We start from the raw sequence: 22,407 nt of genomic DNA on the forward strand, positions 1-22,407 counted from the left end.
TCTGAGATTCCCAGATCAGCATCAAATGTTTATTATTAATTATAGGCTCTAGTGAGTATCTTGGATGATTTCTTAATGTAATTCTCTTCAGGCATCCTTAAAATAACTAATTTTGTAATGTCTTTATTCTTTTAAAGTCCTAAAGCACATTTGCTCTTGGCTCAAGTAATTCTGTATACATTTTCCTATCACTTACTCTGTTTTTAGTTCTGGAGATTTTTTTTTCCTATATAGTAATATGAAAAACAGTCTTTTAGTGTTTTCCCTATGAATTCTGCTATGTGGATTATTCTCTAATAAGAAGGTTTTGTTTAAACATTATATAGTAGTTTTTTTCCTGCAGTGGGGCATGTTAAGTAATTTATTTGGCTTCCCTTGGGAAATTTGCAGAGATTACCCAGCACTGCTGTGATTTATCATTTCTACTTTATTTCTGACTCATAAAGCATGCATTATTTTGTGTTTACCTTCAGCAACAGATCACAGGAAATTTCATCATCAATCAAAATGCTTTAAAATCGGGAGAAGGGATGATGTGACAAAGGCACAGTCAGCAACTGTGGTTATTGGAGGATCATTTATTGCTTCATTGTGTCGTAACACTTCTGATTTTATTGCTTTTCCCAGGATCGGGTTCATGTCGCTTCAGTTACTCAGATCCCAGCATCACCGTGTCCTACAGTAAGAACAGTTCTGCAGATTGGACTCAGCTGGAGAAAATTAGGTTTGTTACAGCTTCTTAATCATTTTCATGCTTTCTGGCTGAGCAGGTGGTGTTTAAACCTGGGCCTTTTAAAACTTGTTTTAATTGTTAACTTCTCAGTTTTCGCTTGTTCGTACACATTAAAAGATGAGGGGTGAAATTATGGTCACTAAAGCTAATTGCAGAACTGCCACTGGTTTTGGCAAATCACAGTTTCATCCACTGATTATGTGGGAGGTAGGGAAGAGAATTACTTTAGAGATAAAATGCAACTCCAATAACCAGAAGGTTCAGGTGCCTGAAAAACCAAAGTTTTGATGACTTCTGCATTTTAGCACTGATTTTAATGTCAGCAAGAGCCATAATTTATAGTGTTACAAGTTTCTAGTTTGGTAGGATAAAATGTTCAATAAAAATAGTTTATAGTTTGATATGAACATTTGGCTCCTAACACTCTTATAAGAACAACATTATGGTGAATTATGCCTTGTTTTTTGGACAAACTGGTTTACAACAAAGCACAAAGTGTTACGAATAGGGATTTTAAAATCTTTTCTTGTAACACGCACACCTTTAAAAGCAGAATCAGTATCAGAGATGGATTTTTCTGAGAGAGCAGAACCGACATTTTGTTAAATAATATTGGGAAAGGTATTTTGTTGATTGGTATATATACATAGTTCTAGAAGTACAACTGGGGAAGAAAAAATGCTGTTTATACATAGTGTCCTCATAGTGTCTCGGTCTGCCTCCCTGCATTACCTTAGTGTCTGTGCCATGCAGGTGTTTTGCTTGAGCTTATTTTCAGTCCATTGAGGCAATTTGCAGAGCAAAAAGCTACTTAGTTTCTGATGAGTAAGCAAAACTCTAGCTGCAAGGCTGTGGATTTCAGTATCTCATCCTGCCACTCCTTGTGGGATTGTAATTTCGTTGACAAAGGCACAAATTATGAACCATTTTAGTAAATCAAATGGCGCTAATTCTTATCTCGGAAAGATATAAAGCAAGAGTAGCTTCACTGCAGCCACTGGAGTTGCCTCAGAGTAACCACACAACTTTTTTTTCTCACATTGGTACAAAATTGTATGTCTGGTTCAGCTACCCTCATAGCTCTGCAAGCCAGGAAACTCAAGAGTTGTGACGGCACAAACACAAGCCCTTGAAACCCAGATTTTTTGAAATTAATGCATATACAGTTTGTCTGTGCTGCTTTAACTTTGACTGCTGGAGCCGGCAGTAGAAAATAAGTCAATAGAGCAATGTGGTACAAAGTGGAGAGGATGATATATGAAAGGATGCTCATTTCTCCTGTGGTCCGTATGAATTACAGTGTTTATTTTAATGTGCTTCAGCGGCTTTCACTGTGCTACATGTAGCTGCAGGGAACGGTGGGAGAATGGGGAGAGGTGGGACGGGAGAGCAGCTGTGAAGGGAAGGTGTTGTGTCGGTGGGATTTCAGGTCTGGACTCCCGGGGAGGGAGGAGAAGGACCTCTCTCGGGGAAGGCGGGTGCTGTGTGTGGGCTCAGGGAGAAGCGAGGACATCTCAGAGCAGCATTGCAGTGGAGGGTGAAAGACATAACATTTAGCAAGTGCAGGGTGATTTGTGGGGGCAGGTTCTGGGTGTGAATATGGGCCAAATACAGTTGCTTTTTGACGTTTCGCTACACTCTAATATTTTGATTTACAAAGAGATGTTCCTCTGTTTTCTCCTATAGAAGCAAGCTGTTGGTGCCTTTTTTCCCTAAAAGCTCTGGATTGTCTCTGACAAACTATTAACCCACCAAAGCATCGCTACCAAGGCAGAGGCAAGGTTGAGTAGCTGGCATCTTGCAAACCCCAATTTTGTACCTCCTTGCAGCCTGAGGTTTGAATGTAGATAATTCCCTTGCTGGATGATTAATAAAACAAAAATAATAATTCTCAGCATCCCTTCCTTGCACACAGAACTCGGTCCTTTCATTGCTAGGAGCAATGTAAAGACGTTCACCCAGAGCTCGGGATGAACCTCAGTCCTTTCACAGCTCTGAGGACAGCACTGGGAAGTGGAGCTCAAGGCCCTGATCATTGCCTAATACTAATACTCCAGGTCTGCCTCTCCTCCCCACATTTTCCATTTTCAGCAGCAAGAGAGAGGACAAATGGCTTGTTTCTTCTGTATTGTTCTTGAAGCAGAACATGGAAAGAAAGGCAACCTGGCCCTCCCCATCCACAGAATTATCCTGACAGCAGGGCTGTCAGGAAGGACACGTTTGTCAGAGAAAATTCCCAGCTTTTCCCTCCGGCCATTCTGCTCCATCCAGGTCTATGAGGGACTGAGGCACCACAAGTCAGGAATTTCTTTTGGTGAAAGCTCATGCAAAAATCACATTTTGGGAGACCTGTTTTTGTAAAGTGCTTTCTTAACATTTCCTTTTGGCCATACTTGCAAAATACCTGACAATGCCGAGTCACCTAGGAGCTGTGACCAGCATCGAGTACGAATGTTGCCCTGCTCTTTCTTACTGCTCTCCAAACATCTGCATCGATCTGTTATTTATTGCCTTAGCTTGCACTTTCTTTGAAGCAAGGCTGTCTGTTTGGGCTGTGCGTGCGCTGCCTGGCACAGTGTGACTCTGCCTCAGGGCAAGTATTTTCTGATCTCCATAGAAGATTTATCAGCATACAAGGGACATCAGCACAAGTGTGTCACACCTAGTAAATGTGTTAAATGAGGGAAAAGTGTTCCTGGCTATGGCTTAAACTTGGTCTAATTCCATATCATTGTTTTTCAGTGCCCCTTCCAATGTCAGCACAATCATCCACATCTTGTACCTTCCCGAAGATGCTAAAGGGGAGAACATCCATTTTCAGTGGAAACAGGATTATGTTCAAGCTGGTGATGTGTATGAAGCCTGTTGGGCATTGGACAACATCCTGATCATAAATGCTGCTCACAGAAAAGTTGTGTTAGAAGATAATCTTGATCCAGTGGATACTGGCAACTGGCTTTTCTTTCCTGGGGCCACAGTTAAGGTTAGTCTGATTTTTCTATGGCTTAATGTTATTATTACTCTTGTATGTAGAAGACAGTAACATGTAACCAAACTCTGAACACACAAGGGTGTTTAGGCCACTCCATCTGCTTCTAGAATTGGGCTTTTTTTTACTTTGTTTTTACCTTTTTTCTGTCCCATCGGGGCTATCTAGAACAACGCAACTTCTCTGCCATGACCAAAACCAAATGACAGTTTATACTGTCATGTCAAAGATCATGTAACAGAAATTGGGAAACAGCTTCCTTTTAGCAAAACAGTGCAATATTTTTGAAACAAATTCAAGTCTCTCCATTGGATATTTTGAAATCTACCTGTTTGTTTATTTTGGTGTTGTTTGGCTACCACTACTCACTTCATCACAAACCATCACAAAAAATTACCATTTCCCACTTTTTCTGACCATGAATATCGCATCTCCATTGCAGTATGCATTCAGGTATTCATGCTGCTCCTTAAAAGTCTCTTTTTCATTAAGAGCCTGCTTTGATAGGTGAGATCTAGCAAGATCATACAACCTTGGGAAAAACTCTAAGGAGCCCTACAAGATCTCTGTACACAAAGTTCCTTCAAATGCAGAGTTGTTTGACGTCTGGAAATCAGTTGGATTCTTGCTTTCTATGTTTCCAAGCAGCCAGAAGTTGAACAGCAGATGATTTTCTGTTTCCATCCTATTTTTCATTCACAAAAAAGGCAGTTTTGATGTCGGGGTTCATTTATGATGCTGGTAATGGTTTTGGCAATTGCACAGGAAACAGATGTCTAATACTGAGGGCAGTAAGAGGTTGGTTATGGCCTCATCCTTTTCCCACAGAACCTGATATGAATGGCCTCAGATTAATCTTTTTAGAAATAAATACTCCCACTAATCTACTCATAGTACCCGCATATTGACTTTTTTTTTACTTCAGTAAGACCATTTAACCTACAATGACAAAGTTTTTATAGGAGATATTAGAATCAAATAATGTCCTGTGTATTTAATGAAGTAATTTTCTGTGATCAGTTCATATTTGTTGTGTTGTCAGTGTTACCTCTGGATTTTAAAATCCAGCCCACACATGTGAAGGTGTGAATGCAAAGCAAGGATTAATGTGCCATAGGCGCAGTTACTTCTTCTCAGCTGGTCAAGCCTAAACACTGCTTGCTCCTCCTGAAACATGTACAAACGATGTCTAAATTTTAGCAAGTAAACCTCTTTTTTTTCTGTTTTCCTTTTTTTTTTAGTTAAGCTCAGCCAGTTTGTGTCAATACACAACTATGGTTACATGTAAGATGAGAGACCTAAACACAGAGATCACTTAGTGCTTCTAGACAGAAATCCCATTCAAGCTCAAACCTTATATGAGACGCGAGCGAGGATTCTCCAACCTGCCAGTCCTCCAAGGTTGTCTTCTGTTTTAGGGACAAGCGAAATGTGCATCTGTCTGTTCCCAGCTGACATTTGGCTATGTGTAGCCACTTACACCAGGTTAAGGCAATGTGTAAAGCTGTGGTGTAGCCACACTGGATTAAGGCTATGTGCGATGCAGGGCTTTTATTCTTCATGGAACCCTGTAGTTATTTCAGTTTTAGTGTATCTAGGTTGTCACCAGAGCATTCCCTTACTCAAATTTCATTTTTAAGGTTTTTGCTCCAGTTTTCCTCAAATTTTCAGGAACAATCTTGCCAAATATGATTTGAACAGATTTTGCAATGTGAATTTCATGTTATGTCAAAAGTAAAACTATAAATTGGGTCAAGATTTACATCAGATTCAGCATAGACCCTGTCGTAGCATTATAACACCGAGAACATCTTTTTGACAAAATTTTTGTGCTTTTCAGGATTGGAACATTATATAAAACTTTACAAAACTTCTAATATTTTCTTTAAAACATTTACCATGGCTCTAATCTCAGTTCATCACAAACACACTATTTTGTATAACTAGAAAGGTCAGAATCTTTGTACGCTGTGCTGATGACATCACATTTTAGATGTAACCACACCAGTCACCTCTGTTTCAAGCGGCATTTCACAGCAGTCAGACAACTTGACCAGTATAATGGCAGAATGATGGCAGCAGTGGGTGGTGCATCTTCACGGGATTCACATTGTTAATGCTCTCAGGCTGTAAGAGTTCACAGAAACTGGGGGAAGCTTTTAGGAGATTTTTCTATCATAGCCAAAGGCATTGGCCAGCCAAATAATGTTGGAGAAACCCTGACAGTGCTACAGGGATAGCTTGCATCAAAGCTAATTCTGGTTCTCTTTTTTCCTACAAGTCCTTTTGCTTCCCAGACATCTAAAACTTGCTAAATAGTCCTGATGTTTGTTCAGAAAGTCTGTATAGCAATTTAAAATTTTTACTTATATTTTTACTAAGGGATCAGTAAATTTCATTGCTATACTGTGCTACATTTTATAACTGTCACCTCTGTACTTTTTAAAGAAGTTCCCATACTCACAGTCTATCACTCTGCCAAACTCCATTTCAAGCTGATGAGACCTTTCTCTGCCATCCAAGCCTGTTTGTGCCATGCAAGTTTCAATTCATATCCTTCTGTCCTTTGTCAATTAGTATTTTAGATTGGCCTTGAAAATCTTTCTTGGAAGTTTGTGTTAGAGCTTCCTTCAGTGCTTTTCCTTATGAGTTTCCTTGAAAATGCCAACGAACAGTCATATTTCTGGATGTTATTTCTTGTCTCAGTTTTGATTAGTATATACAAAACTGTGGGTCAACTCTTTTCCTAAATTGTGCCATAAACATAAGTAATTTCATTGGACCCAGGGAGTGAAATACTAAGAAAAACAAAAAGAAACAAGAAAAATGATCTTTCTAAATTTCTTCCATTTACTGGGCTTATTTTCTGTATTCATCTTTTCTTGCTCACCACCTTTCACCACCCAGAATGATTGATACTGCATATTTCTCAGGTGGAAGGGCAGTGCCAGTCTGAGGTAGCTCATCCAGCTGGCAGTCAGAACTGAAAGAAGAGGAAAAAATACATAGTTATTTCTGGTAGAAAAAAAGGAGTAGAAACAGTCTTTCTCTAAGTGTTTACTTTTTCTCTAAGTGTTTACTTCTGGACTGCCCCAGCAGGCATTGCTCAGATGGTGGAACCTTCTCCTTGGAGGCTCTGTGGCACATCCAGGGTAGAGAATGAAGCAAACAAGGGTATGAACATGAGCCCATGATCTTGCGCACCTTAGTTGTTACAACACCTCCTTGCTTGGCTTTGGCTTGCGCAATCTCCCAGGCTTGTCTTCAAGGGATGTACCCTCATGGATGGTCCAGGGACTGTTTCCAGGAGGCCACAGGGATGACACCGCTCTTCTGGGAGGAGAGAGTTTGCCCAGGTGGATGCAAACTCTGCTGTGTCATTTGCTCTCAAGGCCAGAGAACGGTCCCTGGCCTAATCTGGGTACCGTTGTGGTCCTGCCATGTTAGAACTGCCCACCCCACCCGTCCCTTCAGCCATCCCAAACCTTTTAAGGGAATTCTCATTAAATACCATTTTGTCACCTTAGTGGGTTACTCTGTTGGTAAAGATAGCCGTTAAGATATGGTTCGTTGGAAGTTTAGAATAAATGTTGCTGTTGCTCAAATAGATGTGGTTCAGCAAGTTCTTTCCCAATAGCTGCTCAGGAGGTGGCTTTTAGAATTGCTTGTTATACCTGGTACATGCTCTTTTTGGATGCTTATCAAGTTGCAAGGAAAGTATATTTTTTTCTGTAGAAGGTTTACTTTGGTAGTACTTGAGGTCTACTAAAATAAATAGCAAACATTACAAATCCAGAGTTTTGCTGGTAAAACTGCTCAGATTAATAGCTGCTTAGATTAATAAGGTAAAAAGACAGCTGAAACAAAGAAAAGTAGTACCATGAAGACTGTTGTCTGCGTCCTGGATTAGATTCTGTGACGGATTCAGTCACTGGAGTGGACACTGCAAGCATTAACGGTTATTATGCACCGATGTGTTCACTCCAGTTTGGTGGATTTGGACAGCGTGTTCTCAATAAGCACTTGCGGGAACTTGCTTGTGCCCAGCTTGGGAGGCGATTTCTCCTCCTCTCCCAGTCTGCTTGAGCTTGGACCAGGAATTTCATTACGTTTCTTGCTGCGCTCAGGAGTGGTTGCTACTCGTTTGAAAGCACATGGCTCGTTGCAGACGCAGCTGGAACTGGCTACTGAGATAGGAAGCAAGCTGAGAGATAAGCCACTGAATTTGTGTGTTTCGGTTCCAAAGAAGACAGCAAAAGACAAGAAAGACACTGTTAGCAAGGCCAAGCAACCCTTAGGAGATTAATTGGATCCACTGGAACGTATTTATCTGTGTTGGACTGTGTGGAAGGGTGTTGAACAGGATAAATTTCTGACTGCATTTCAATATTTCCAGTGACAGCTCTGAGCTGGCCTCGCAACCGAGCATGGTTAGGATGTTGCACTGGTGGTTGAGACTGCTGAAACACATGAAGCAGTGCTGTGCTCTGTTAAAGGTCTGTGAACCTCAAGACTTCATAGCTAATTGGGGGAAAAGATGAAATATTCTCTCTTCAGTAACGCTTCTTGGATCTGTACTCCTATAGAACAGAAAAGTGATCTCATCTTTCAGTAGACACTGCATGTATCTTGTATATTTGATCAGAAATTGTTGTGTTTTGAGATACAACATTTGCCAAGTTTTTTAGTTTTCTCTGATTTCCCTGGGCCAAGTTTGGATGTGCAAGCTCAAAAACTGAGGTTGAGAAGGGAGACAACCTCAGCAGTCTTATAGTTCATGTCTCTGCAGTGCTTTGATTACATAAAAATAGCATTGAGACCAAACCACCTGTCTCTGGAATTTTTCCACATCTCGGACAAAGCAGTATAGGTCATTACAGACACTAGAATGGCCAGGTACTTGGTCGTGACCTGTTAACCCAGTGACACTTCTCACCTTTGAGAAGAGTCCAGTTAGGGGATTGCTGCCTCACAGTAGTTGCAGCCGCTCTTCACTTGGTGGCTGAAGGTTGCAGTCCAGCTGGCCTGCTAAGTTTGCTTGGTCTGCAGGATGTGGGGACTACACCCGAGGTTGTCTGTGCTGCTGAGCTGCGAGCACGCAGCCTGGCCTAGCATGGGATGCGGCAAGGGGGGAAAGTCTGTGCCAGCCTCAGTGAGCAAGCTGGGTTTAGGACCAGGGAATGGTACCTGATGCATGCTATTCACTACCGTGGACGTGACCAATAAATCCTGAAAAAGTCCCAATCCCAATATCCTGATACAGTAAGCCCCTTGAGTTAACAGATCATCACCATTTAGCTCATTTTAATTTCCCAGAAATGCACGCCAGTTTAACAGAAGAGAAAGCTGCATAAGAAAAGAGCGGGAGAACTGAACACTTACTTACACTCAGAAAAATACGCTGAAAATGTGTCTGTAAAACTCCGTGATCTTTCACCACACCCTGAGCAGAGCAGGGCTATGCACATCCTAGATCTGCGAGTCCTTCCTGAACCTGGGTTGTTGTGTGTCACTGAGCAGGGAAGACATGCACGCAGGCCTAGGAATTTGGCAAAAAGAAAGGCTGATTAAGCTATTCCACCCCCCTAGTTCCAGAGCAGATTTCCAAATTTCTGAATACTCTGTTAATTAATAGGAATGGCATTGGATAGTCTTCTTTCAAAACAAACATCCTGATGTTCCATATTGTGGTGGGTTGGCCCTGGCTGGATGCCAGGTGCCCACCACAGCCACTCTATCCCTCCCCTCCTCAGCTGGACAGGGGAGAAAAAATATAACGAAAGGCTCGTGGGTCAAGATAAGGGCAGGGAGAGATCACTCACCAATTACTGTCACGGGCAAAACAGACTCAACTTAGGGAAATTAGCTTAATTTGTTATCGATCAAATCAGAGTAGGGTAATGAGAAATAAAAACTAAATCTTAAAAACACCTTCTCCCCACCCCTCCCTTCTTCCCAGGCTTAACTTTACTCCTGATTTTTCTCTACCTCCTCCCCTTGAGCAGCGCAGGGGGATGGGGAATGGGGGTTGTGGTCAGTTCATTGCACGTTGTCTCTGCTGCTCCTTCCTCCTCAGGGGGAGGACTCCTCACACTCCTCCCCTGCTCCAGCCTGGGGTTCTTCCCATGGGAGACAGTTCTCCACGAACTGCTCCAGCGTGGGCCCCTTCCACGGGGTGCAGTCCTTCAGGAACAGACTGCTCCAGCGTGGGTCCCCCAAGGGGTCACAAGCCCTGCCAGCAAACCTGCTCCAGCCTGGGCTCCTCTGTCTCCACGGGTCCACAGGTTCTGCCAGGACCCTGCTCCAGCGCGGGCTTCCCACAGGGTCACAGCCTCCTTTGGGCATCCACCTGCTCCAGCGTGGGGTCCTCCCTAGGCATCAGGTGGATGTCTGCTCCAGCGTTAACCTCCATGGGCTGCAGGGGCACAGCCTGCCTCACCATGGTCTTCACCACAGGCTGCAGGGGCATCTGTGCTCAAGCATCTCTCCCTGCAGCACCTCCTCCCCCTCCTTCTTCCCTGACCTTGGTTCTGCAGAGTTGTTCCTCTCACATATTCTCACTCCTCTCTTTGGCTGCAGTTGTGCAGGGCTCTTTCCCCTTCTTAAATACATTATCCCAGAGGCACTACCACCATCGCTGATGGGCTCGGCCTTGGCCAGCAGCGGGTCCTTCTTGGAGCCAGATGGCATTTGCTCTATCGGACATGGGGGAAGCTTCTGGCATCTTCTCACAGAAGCCACCCCTGTGGCCCCCTCACTACCAAAACCTTGCCATGCAAACCCAATACACATATATATCTTTGTGGGGTTTAATTTTTTGTGCTGAAATTACTAAGTTTTTTTTCCATTTTTTGGTTTTAAATTCTTGTTTAAAAAAGGGTTGAGGTACCCATTGCCTGAATCAGATCAAATATATTTGTCTGCAGGAAGAAAGGTGATGCTCTAGGTATGCCAGTGTGAAAATGGCAGATTGAAATTGCTATGACCTTATATTGGACAAAATTACATCGATGTTGATGCTTCTGACAAGGCTCTCCTGTTTTTTGAGTAAGATATAGCAAGGCAGTACTTGGTCTGTGGGCCAAACCCAGCCTTCTAGCCAGCTGCTTTGCCTCGCAGGAGCCCTTATCCACCACATCTTCCTGGGAAGAGGCGAGCAGGCTTCCTGCTGCACCTCATCTGAGAGCCATTCCTGCTTCTCTGTGGGTGGAAGGAGGAGTGTGAGAGGGGAGGAGAGGTGAAGAAGTGGAGCAGGGTGCACAAAACCTGTCGACCGGCTCCCTTTAGTGAGAGTGTGGACACTCTGAGCTGTGCCCATGAGGAGGCATCTGTATATCCATAGGGCTTGATCTAGCCCATGCTCTTGCCTTTTTTTGGTTAATAATCACACTTTTAATTAAAATAATAATACTTAGATACAATGCCTAGGGGGTCACTGGAACTGGTAGGTGGTTGACTGTGGTGCTGTGAGTTGTTCAGGCAGCTGAGAATTGCTTTTGGGCAGGAATGCTGAACCTGCACCTTTCTCCATGCCAGTTCCCTGTGGCTTGGAAGTGGGGGGGGGGTGGCAGGGAGCCAGCGTTAGCTCTGAGCTGGCGTCAAAGCACCAGGGGTCTTTCCTGACTCCTAGAAGGAAAGAATTTGGTCTTTGCAGGTCACTGTGAGATGCACATTAATAAAAACAACATTAATTGACCCATTAGAAGCCAGAGAGTAGAAATGACTTTGGTTGACTCTTTCTCACTCTCATTTTACAGCGGTGTAAATACAGATCATTACTTTCAGAAGAATAGATGAGGTTTAATCATGCTCACTGCAGAGTGCTAGACACATCAATAGTTCCCAATAACATAGAGGAATAGTTCCGTTCATGCCAGTTAAATGACTCAGTAAGGAAACTGGTCATCGAAAGAACGACTGGTGTTGTACAAACATCATGAAATGTCCTAGAAAATTAAGAACCATATGGATCATACAAATCACTCATAAACAAGCAAAGTGTTTTGAGCACTAGCCTTTGAATAACAGTCTATAATTGGAAATGATGAGTGAAAACACACTTTATAAACTGCTTGTTACTACGTCACAGGACAAGTTTCATCCCGTTGTTTTGGAAAGGGAAGGTGCACTATAACCCTCCATGCACCTGGCCTGCTTGCACAGCCAAGGTTTTCATTCTGTAACCTACATTAAATGATGTAAAAATGTAGCATGTGGGAAAGATTAAAGCCCTGATTATCTCATGGGAAAGTATTCTAGTCATGTTGTGGTTTTTCCTTTCGTTAAAGAAGGGACTTCAGACCAGAAGCCGTAACAGCCAAAACCACAGAATTTAGAATTTAGAATCTTTCCTAAATTCTGTCATTTTACCTTTCCTGGCTAAGACATTGCAGAGTGTGATTTTATCAAGACTGAATCTATCCTTGTACCTGCTATCATGTCAAAATCTAAAAATTTTTAAAACCTGTGTGACTCATTCCCAGAAAGACACAATATCTAATTTATGCCTCCATTGACAATGCTGCTTTAATTAATTTTCTTCATCTTTTTTCTTGTTCCTCTGCTTCTCATATCTCATCTGTTTGCATTGCCTAGATTTTAATTAAAAAAAGCTCTCCTCTCTAAGGAGCAATCTGAAGTGGCAAAAATAATCACTTAAAATATTACAGTCATTAAAAAATTGGCTGCGGTCAAAGCCATGTATTTTCAAGTTGCCGACAAACGATATTTTCATTTCCTTTTAAAGTGCATTTTGTATTTGAATAGCATACGCCAGCCAGCCTGGCTATCAGAGATGCTCCTCCAGCTGGGTGGGCTGCGTGACAACTCCTTAATGGGGGAAATTGATGGCCCTCTGCTCGTGTAGAGGTGAAGGCATACTGGGCAGATTTCTTTCCATCTGCCGTCAGCCCTTTGCAAGCTGGCACTGCCCAAATGCCCAACACATTCATTCCAATGCAAGAAATGTCGCCAAAAAATAAATTGTGAGGCTACAGCTGCCTGAAAGATTCATCAAGGCCATTAGGCCCAGGAGAGATAATATGAAGAGGTGTATCAGTGTTCGTCTCTGATAAAAACCTAATTAAATGATGGTAGAGATGACTGTGGATACTTTAAAGGCACAGAGGTGAACAACATTTTCATGGGAGTGTGGGGACGAACCTCGGGAAGATGATATGCAGCACCTCAGCCAAAAATCTGTTACACTGAGGAATTTCACACTAGTGTTTTCTGTTGATGCGTCTCCGAATGGCGCAGTTGCATCATTTAGTTGCCCTCTGTTCTGCTCTCCAAGTAAAGAAATCCCATACTGTAAAGGCAAGAGGTATTTATTGATTCACAAGTTTGACTTGAACAACTGGGACAGAAGCTGGTTTGGATGAACTTCAGTGCTTCTGTTTACGTTCCCAATCTTTGTCTTTTGAGCTTCTAAAAATCTTCAGGGCTGTGTCCTTAGCTGCAGCTGTGGCATAGGCTGATCTGGTTGATGCTTGTGCTACTTCACATGGCAGGGTGAACGGGAGACCTCCAAGAGGTCACGCTGAGGGCAGCAGATGTCCCCTTATGTGGTGCTCTCATGCAAGTCTTTAAAAATATGGAGATTGTTCAGGCATGCTACATGATGTGGGATCCCAGATCTTACTTGGGACCCTTAAGCCATTTAGAGGTTACAGAAAGTTGGTCAGTATTTATTTATGAAAACAGAAATACATCCAGTTGGAAATTACCTGCTTCACCAAATCTGATTTCCCTGCTTTTGCTGACCAACGGTTTTAAGCAGTCCTAACTGAAACCCTTCTGCATTTCAGACGATCAAGAGGCTTTCCTAAAAGCACCTACCAAAAAAAGGGGAAAGCTGTAGGTACAAAATGTAAAATGTAAGGAATATAGAGTAGGATAAAGAAGGTGACAGGCTGTTGACAAAAGTTTGGTTTTGAAACCATGCACTACTCTCTCCTATGGTCTCTATCTTCAAATTATTAGCTAATGCCCTCATGATGTACAACAGAAAGCTCACCTGAATTAATAAGACTTGCTGGCTCTCATAGACCACTTGGCTAAGAACTGTACTCATAGACTAGAAATATTCATAGATAACAGCAATTTTAGCATGAAAATGTATTTTTCGTAGCAGTGATACCATTGTAGCATCAAAGAGCCCTGAGCAAGGAATGTACCACTGCTGCATCTTCAGGCACAAACCAAAAAGATAGCCTGTGTCCCAGGAAATTGCCATCCATTTATAAAACAGGAGATAAGCTGGGGCTGGGGAGATGTGGGAATAAAAGGAAATACTGCAAGAGGGGAGAGCACTAAGCAGTGCATTCTTCAGTGTATTCAGTGACAAGGCTTGTTGAGGAAAGCACTAAGGAAGTGTCTGGAGGACATCATCTTGTGGGGCATTTGCCAAGCGTGGTGGGCAGAATGGGCAGGGGTATGCAAGTTTGGTCATCTCACGAGCAGACGTAGCAGCAAGCATCGGCAGTCAAGAAGTGACCCACAAGATAGTGCATGTGGGATATGGTGGAGGCAGGTGAGGATGAACCACACAGGGCCTTGAAAGTAGGGAAAAAGCAGTGATACCATAACTATCCAGTAGACAAACTTTAGAAACATAGAAAATTCAGAGTGAAGATTAGATTGAAAGCAAATCCAAGCATGCTGAGATACGGGAATGCATCCAGCCAATTTTCATTTTGCCCTATTCATGCAAAGCAATAGCTTAACAATTGCAACTAGTGAATAATAGTATTGATAGTGCCAGATTAAATTAAACTGTTTTTTTTTTCCCCTTGGGATGACCATAGTCCCTGAACAGAACTTGGCTTCTTTCCGTCTGGCAACAGGCAGGGGTTGTTTATTTAGGAATACAACAGTTTACTTATGGCAGGCTGATAGTCCCTCTCCAGTTGCAAACAATGGGAAATAGCTACTGTTGTGAAGTGGCTCCATTCAAGTGCCCGCAAGTGTCCTCTGCGCTATTATGTAGGTGATTTGGGAGGAAACTTTGTTTAATGAAGGTTATCAGAGTTGTCAAAGGATTTGTTCTCTAAATTAATTTTTCCTCGCAAATTAGTTAACTTCTCAGTGTTGTGATTTGCGCAAGGACACACTAAATGTTCCACATGCTTTTAATCCCCTTTAAATAAAATTAAACTCTGTTTTAGTTCTAGACCTGCAGCTGATGCTTCCATGGTAACAAGGAGAAATATCCTACAAGTTGTTGTCATTCGGCCTTTTTAGTTACAAAATTTACACAGCAAGTTAATTTGTTCTTATCTTATAAATCATTTAAGTGTAAATAAAATGAAACAGAGAACAAATTTAATCTGTAATTCGTAAAAGAGAACTCTACATCTACATAGAGAGATCTGCAGTATCTCCAGTTTAGGGAGAACTTAATCCAGTTATTTTCAAAACACGGTACATGTTCATTCCACGTTTTTTATCACTTTAGAATGGCAAAAAAAAAAAAAAGACTTGTAAAATTCTGTCCTTAAATACCGGAAGTATAGAGGCTACCACTGCAAGTGTAAAGCCTTTAATTTGAGAAAGAGGCAACACAGTATGTAAATTGTACTTAGTTCTTCGTTTCTAAAGGCTTGGATTCAAATCCTGGGTTGAACCCAAGAGAAAATGAGTCTGATAGTTTCAGTTCAGTCTCTAATCTGTTCAAGCCCTGTTACAAAACCACAAAATAATCCAACACAGTCAGCAGCCTCCTGGATGTTGAACAAGACTGACAAGGTAGTTGGGGGTGATGCTGGTGAGGGACCATCTCCTGTGGAGCTTCTTTTGCTCCTGGAAAATTTGGCTGAGTGCCCTTTGAGGTTATTCACCCCTCAGCAGCCCATCGGATGAAAAAAAAGCAGTAAAAGCAGCGACAGATAGCGACTGCTTGGAAAATGAAAAGAAAAATACGGAAGCTAAGTGTGACCTAGGGGTGATGATTATACAGGTGAGGGAAATGTGGCAGGTGGGAGAGGACGAGATCATGAGCAGAGGAGCCCTGGCCCGCGCTGGGGCAGCACAGCTCATGCAGATGGGGCTCATCCTCATCTGCTTCACCCATGGGCATGCGTCCAGGGTCCCAAATGGTGGCACTGGGGCAAAACGTACCAGAAAATGATGGCCCTCCCTCAGAACTTCTTTAAAAGCCGTACCTGTGTTTTGAGCATCTTTCGTACTCTCTTTAAAGGTCATGAGCTTCTATTACTGGTTTCATAGGTATGTAGAATAACAGGAGTTAAACCCCAGTCTAAACTTCTCTTCTGCGTAGCTGTTTCACGTGAGATTCAAAGCTAACATCAGCAGAGGGTGGTTTGAGCCATACGTTGTGTGGTTCATTAACACATACAATATGCATAAAATATGTATTCGTAGATACTGTGTAGCTGTGTATAAAAGCATAAAGACAGTTTTACAGAACTAATGAAATAAATGATGCTTTTGAGCTTTCATAAAGGGTTGATCCTATACCACTGTATAAATGATTACTTATTCACCCCTTTGCCAAACTGCCCACTTATTTATCTTGACAACCTAAATGGAAACTCCATCAGATGTACTTCAGTAAATATTCTGTTAGACAGCAGAAGGACATACAAATGTTAAATGATAATGGGGTTATATCTGGTTTGTGTGTATTGTAATAGGTGGCTTTCATCAGGCAAGAGATTACTAATTACATACCCCACTGTCAAGTATATACTTACATATAACTTAGCACTTGAGAAATAAGTAAGGCTTATAAAGGACTTTCCAAAGCTTGTATGCAATTGTAATAACTAGCTCAGTAAGATCTATTTGTCTATTTGTTTCCTAAGAGATGAAGGGTTACCTATAAATTTGAATTAAGTATTAGCCTGAATGTTTATTTTTAGTGTATTATTTACTTGACTGCCTGCGGATAATAAGAGTTTTGTGGCAGATTGATTGATGGATAAAGGATACTTTGCTGCTGTTCAGCAAATGAAGAGAATTCTGAAAAGCAAGAACAAATTATTCTTAAAATTCTGACCTTAGCAATACCTGTGAGCATGAAGGATAAAATCAGTTAACAAAAGCCATTTCTCAGTCAATTATAAGTAACTGCATAGTACAAACAATGTTTTTCAAAGAGCAGTAAAACATAAAACTGTTCTGTTAATTTCTGCAAGTTATAAAATATTTTATGTGTAAATTATTCTGCCTTTTCAGTGGCAGCAGCTGCATATATGGTGCACTGTGTATATGGTGCATTAACAGAGCAGGGAGACTTGTGACAAAATCTATTTAATTTCTGTGATAAATTATCAACACTTCAGAATCTTTCTATTGCTTTGACCTTTCTTTGGAAGAAAAACACTTTAACAGCAATTTGTTTATTTTAGAAGTCCAAACAGTCTTTACACTTTTATAGTGTGTTTATTTCTCTAAGTGATATTTAGTCAGTGTTAATAAACATAGAACTGTTGTCATTTAACTATAGACCAGACAGTCTCTATACAAAAATCAGACTTCAAGTACTCAGATTTTTTTTAACAATGTGTAGGCACCTCTAGAAATGTAGCCACAAATTACATTCCTAAATATAAATTAATTCCTAAGTTATTGGCAACCATACTGGAAAATCATCAACAAAAGAATTTCAATTATATCTTTTTTTTGCATTGATAAATGAAGGAAGAGTTATAGAATCTGACAAGAATGTGTTATTTTATACTTCGCTCATAAAATCCCATGTACTGGGCAGTTTTAATTTCTTGCCACATCTTTGTCTTTGTTAAAAATTTAATTATTCACTTTTGTGGCACTGCCATGACCTTTTTAAATGCGGAAGAGGTGATTGTCATACTTTACCTCGGCGTGGTATGAAGGGGTTCATAGACAAGAGGGCACTGCATAGACTATACTGAAAAGGACAATGCAATTTGGCATTATTGGATGACTTTTTCAGATGTTGAACTGTGGTAAGAATGCAGAATTATTCTAATTAATAATTTCTTATTTCACCTTTCACTTCTAATGTGACCAAGGTTTCCCCCCAAAAAAGTGTTTGAGCTAATTATTACTTTTATCAGTATTCATTTTAATACAAACACTTCAATAAAATGCCAAGTTCTCAGTTTGCATTAAGGCCAGGTAGATCTTCTTTAGAAGCTTACAGTATCTGCTTCAGCCACAGAGATTTTGCAGACTTTTACCATTTTGTCGGACACACGAGAAGGCAATTGTAGGATGGGAGAAAGAAGAAAATCTGTACTGTAACCGCCATGTGCTCCTCACAGACAGCTTCTTCCAGGTCAGTGTGCCTGGAGAGTCATGGTCGTCGAGGCACGTTGGGGCAGATGCATGGCTTCATTTGATGCTGCTGAGGTGGTATATACAGAAATGCAACAGGAAAAGCAGACGTGTTGGGGGTGGGGGCAGCTTCAGGAGAAGCTGTATCACAAGAGCTAGTTGCCTATGGAGCTATTTGTTATGCTCCATTTGTAATTTGAATTAAATATAGCAAATAGCCTTTTCACTCCTACACTTCAGGCACAAAGTTTACTGTATGGCAATGCATAGCAATTTTAAATGCAAACACCTCTGCTGGCAAAACTTCAGGCATGGAAATCTGATGTGTTTCACAGAATGAAACTCTTATGCTGACAAAATATCTATAGCAATATTTGATATACTACTAGAGTTATTTGTACACACAGTTGTGTATGTGCCAGACATAATGGCAATACTTTAAAATAGAAATAAACACTCAAAGACATGGTACATATCTTTTCCATGCAAACACAGTTTTACAATGGTCTGAAGTGCATTAGTAGGGAAGCAGGCACGAGATGAGGACGCAATCATCGCTGGGGGTGGGCCCAGAAAGATAAAAGGCAACCATCTATTTTTTATTTTTATAAAAATAAAAGGCATCGGTGAGTCATTAGGCAATGTATAGCTCGCTCTGAGCTCTGACAGTGCGTGAGCAGGACAACTGCCCTTGCAAACACCATGTAATGTCACCTCCTTTTGTCCACAGCATAGCTGCCAGTCGGATGGAAACTCCATCTACTTCCACGGGACAGAAGGCAGCGAGTTCAATTTCGCCACAACCCGGGACGTGGACGTCTCCACGGAGGATGCCCAGGAGCAGTGGGCAGAAGAGTTTGAGAGCCAGCCTAAAGGGTGAGTGCCCCTCACCTGCGCGGGGCCCTAAGCAGGCGTGCAGCATGGCTCCAGGGATCAGGAGACCGGATAAACAAAGAATTGCGTTTTGTCTTTGCTGTGTAGTCAGGGAAGATTGTGACTAGGATGAATAGCAATACAGTAAATAACAGGTGAGTGTAGATTTTAGGAAGGAACAAGTCTGGAAAGCCCAGGAGGAGCAGTCTGTCTCCAGACCATTCTGTCACCAAAGCTTTTAATGAAAAAAGTTGTGCTTGTAAATTATATAGTCATTCTGAAGAAACACACAATCACAGAATCATAGAATTGTTTAGGTTGGAAAAGACCTTTAAGATCATAGAGTCCAACCGTTAACCCAGCACTGCCAAGCCCACCACTAAACCATGGCCCTAAGCACCACATCTACCCGTCTTTTAAATACCTCCAGGGATGGAGACTCAACCACTTCCCTGGGCAGCCTGTTCCAGTGCCTGACTGCCCTTTCAGTGAAGAAATCTTTCCTAATGTCCAATCTAAACCTCCCCTGGGGCAGCTTGAGGCCGTTTCCTCTCATCCTGTCCCTTGTTACATAGGAGAAGAGACCGACCCCCACCTGGCTACAGCCTCCTTCCAGGTAGCTGTAGAGAGCAATAAGGTCTCCCCTCAGCCTCCTCTTCTCCAGGCTAAACAACCCCAGCTCCCTCAGCCGCTCCTCATAAGACTTGTGCTCTAGACCCTTCATCAGCTTCATTGCCCTGCTCTGGACACGCTCCAGCACCTCAATGTCCTTTTTGTAGTGAGGGGCCCAAAACCGAGCATAGTATTCGAGGCTGATCTGTTTTTTTCATTCTGTGACACCTGACTGTTTTTAACAAACTCATATCCATATGAAATCAAATTCCTTGAGAAATTCATCCCCCTCTGGATCCCTACTGTGAGCCACTCTTTGCCATGAGAGAGCTCCTGCTTGTGCAGAAGGCTGCAGGTGCCGGAGGAGGTGGAGGCAGGACAGCTGAAGCAGCCTGCCCTCACCTTCCAGCAGCAAGAGCCTGGCCATGCCTGCCGTGCAGGGACTGCTGCAAGGGCAGAGAAAGTAAAGAGACCATCTAAGACAGCAAAATTACCACTCTTGCCAAAACATGAGCAAGCTTTAAAAAAAGAAAGTGTCCTGGTAAAGAAGTATCATTTTATATACCTCAGTGTATAAATTCTGGCAAAAAGAAAATAACTAACAATGTGGTCTTGATTCTTTTTTATTTAAAAAAAAAGAATTTCATTAGTTGCTGTGACCCTAGGGCAATGAGAAACATACACTGTTAATTTATGGGTCTCAACTGAATGTTGATTTTAACCTACAAAGTGCTTCAGATCATTAGCAGCTGATTCAAATGCTGCCTATGCTGTGCTGAAGATAAAGAGCACCTTTTAAGAAATACATGCTAATGTGTCCTGGGGACACGTGGTTTATCTGGGGCTTACAGAAAAAATATTCACTGTGAACTCTGTCCCAGTTTGAATAATCAACCCATGGCACAGCGGGTGCTGTTCCAGACAAAGGAAAGAAAATGAGTACGTGTGTGTTAGGTGACCATGTGGGATACGTTTGAGATGTTCTCTTAGTCTCTTTTCCATCTTGAACAAACAGGATGGGAGTGCTACCTGGGGACATCTGCCCTGTCTGTAGATCCCGTCTGTGCTGGACCAGGTGTTTAGTTGAGCTAAGTTGGGCCAGACACCTCATGGTCAGCTGTTCTAATCAGGACACCTCCTTCTTAGATAATGAGTAAACTTTTAAAAAATAATTACAGTAGTAAATGCTGCAGTGAGTAGAAATATGGAAATAAAATGCTTATGCCATACACTGGTTAGCAAATGCACAATTTCTTCTGAATTAGGAATATTACATTCTCACTGTCACACAGCGTCTAACCCCAATCCGCATGTGCTACAGCTCCCACCTAGGAGCGAGGCCGGGAGCAGCCAGCAGATGCATTTGCACGCTCATCCTGCCTGCAGTCCCAGGAGCCAGATCCTGATCTGCCCCCCTGCGCGTTAAATCTCGGTGGTGCAGCAGCCTGCCCTAGCAGGGGGTAACTTTGTTTTCCGAGGCACTAAGCAGCCCGCCCACGTCCTCCCAACTTTTTCTTTTTTTTTTTCTTCTCTTTCTTTTCAAATTTTATTCTGTATTAGAAACTTCCTTCTTTGAATTGTTGCTGTAAGAATGGAGGTTTAAATTGCGCGCAGCCGTGAATACACACTGAACTCGGGTGATGTTATGGACTACATGCCCATCGTATAAAATTGTCACCACCCCTGTCTCCATTTGCGACATTTCTGTGGAGTTTTGCTTTGGGAATTGTACACAACTGCAAATAGATGAGCTTCCTTAATTCCTTCTTAGAGAAATGTTTTTGAATGTTATTTGAACTACGTTTGAAATATTGTTTTACTGTGTTCAAATAGTCACAGAAACACTTTATACCTGAGACAGAGCTTGCAGGAAGTTCTCAGGCTCCCCTTTGCGACACCGGCTGGAGGCTGTCAGCTCTCAAAGCAAAGGCAAAAGCGTCCCCCGTAAGGCAGAGCAAAAGGAAGCTCACGTGTAGGGGTCACCACCACCTTCCTCTGCGCCAAATGCTCTCAGAGATGAGACACCTGAGAGAGCTCAACAGTGAGGGCAGAGGAGCTTATTGTTGGTTTTAGTAAGCAGTTGATTGATAATTTTTGCATGTCCCACCTAAAGCAACAGGCTGCATGGACAGGGATTGCTGTTGTTAGTACCACGTGTCCTCCCACTGTCATTCTGTTTCTCTTTAATTGCATAAATTAGGGCCTGACCCTAAAAGTGGACAGATCCTCACATCAGGCTGCCTCTGGCCTCTCTAGCGGATACATTGCAGCTTTGGACCTCCGTGTCCAGTAGATCTAATTTAGATCATTCTATCATCTGTTTTGTAAAGAAAAATTTCAAGAGGCATGTGAGGGATAAATGTATCTAAATGCAATGTTTAATCAAGAATGTCTACATCTCTGTCATGCCATCACCCAGGTTCCTTCTCCATTTATCCTTACAGACAATGTTTTGATGTATTTTTATTAAAGTGCCAGTTTTTTAACCTTGTAGAACTTTCTGGTTTTCATTTCTAATGCTGCCTAAAAGGAGAGGATCCCTGGAAACATCCGTGATCTACATCATTCATGACCCCGAGTTGTTTTGTGGGTCACTACAGAGAGTGTTTTAATTGAGCTAAATAGAGCATACAAAAGATCAATGGAGCATTGTGAGATTTTGTCTTGTAAGTTGAAGTAGGCACAACTGTTTAATTCGGTACTTGCCTTCAGCCCAAGAGACCCATTTTCAAAATGGTGTTTGATTATGTTGTACATTACCTTTAAAAAGTCTGCATGACTAAAATACCTCCCTCAGAATTAGGGTTAGGTTAAACTGTGCTTCCATTAACATATTTATCTCAAAAAAGCCTTTTAGTGATGCTAAGCTCACTAATTCCTGTGTAAATGGCTGACAGTTTTAAAGCAGGATTTCCAA

The 22,407-nt window shown here is 42.0% G+C and overlaps 1 protein-coding gene across 1 annotated transcript in view; it reads left to right on the forward strand.

Moving 5' to 3' along the window:
- RELN (reelin) overlaps positions 1 to 22,407 on the forward strand; it is a gene marked incomplete at its 5' end in the record, with an annotated part of 297,323 nt that overhangs the window by 161,829 nt on the left and 113,087 nt on the right. The window contains 3 exons of the mRNA XM_082311058.1: positions 628 to 724; positions 3,476 to 3,716; positions 18,736 to 18,881. Of these exons, the coding sequence (XP_082167184.1) occupies positions 628 to 724; positions 3,476 to 3,716; positions 18,736 to 18,881 (484 nt within the window). The remainder of the gene's footprint in view (positions 1 to 627; positions 725 to 3,475; positions 3,717 to 18,735; positions 18,882 to 22,407) is intronic.

This window comes from Platalea leucorodia (assembly GCF_965183815.1).
Source record: "Platalea leucorodia genome assembly, chromosome: 4".
Lineage (NCBI taxonomy): Eukaryota > Metazoa > Chordata > Aves > Pelecaniformes > Threskiornithidae > Platalea > Platalea leucorodia.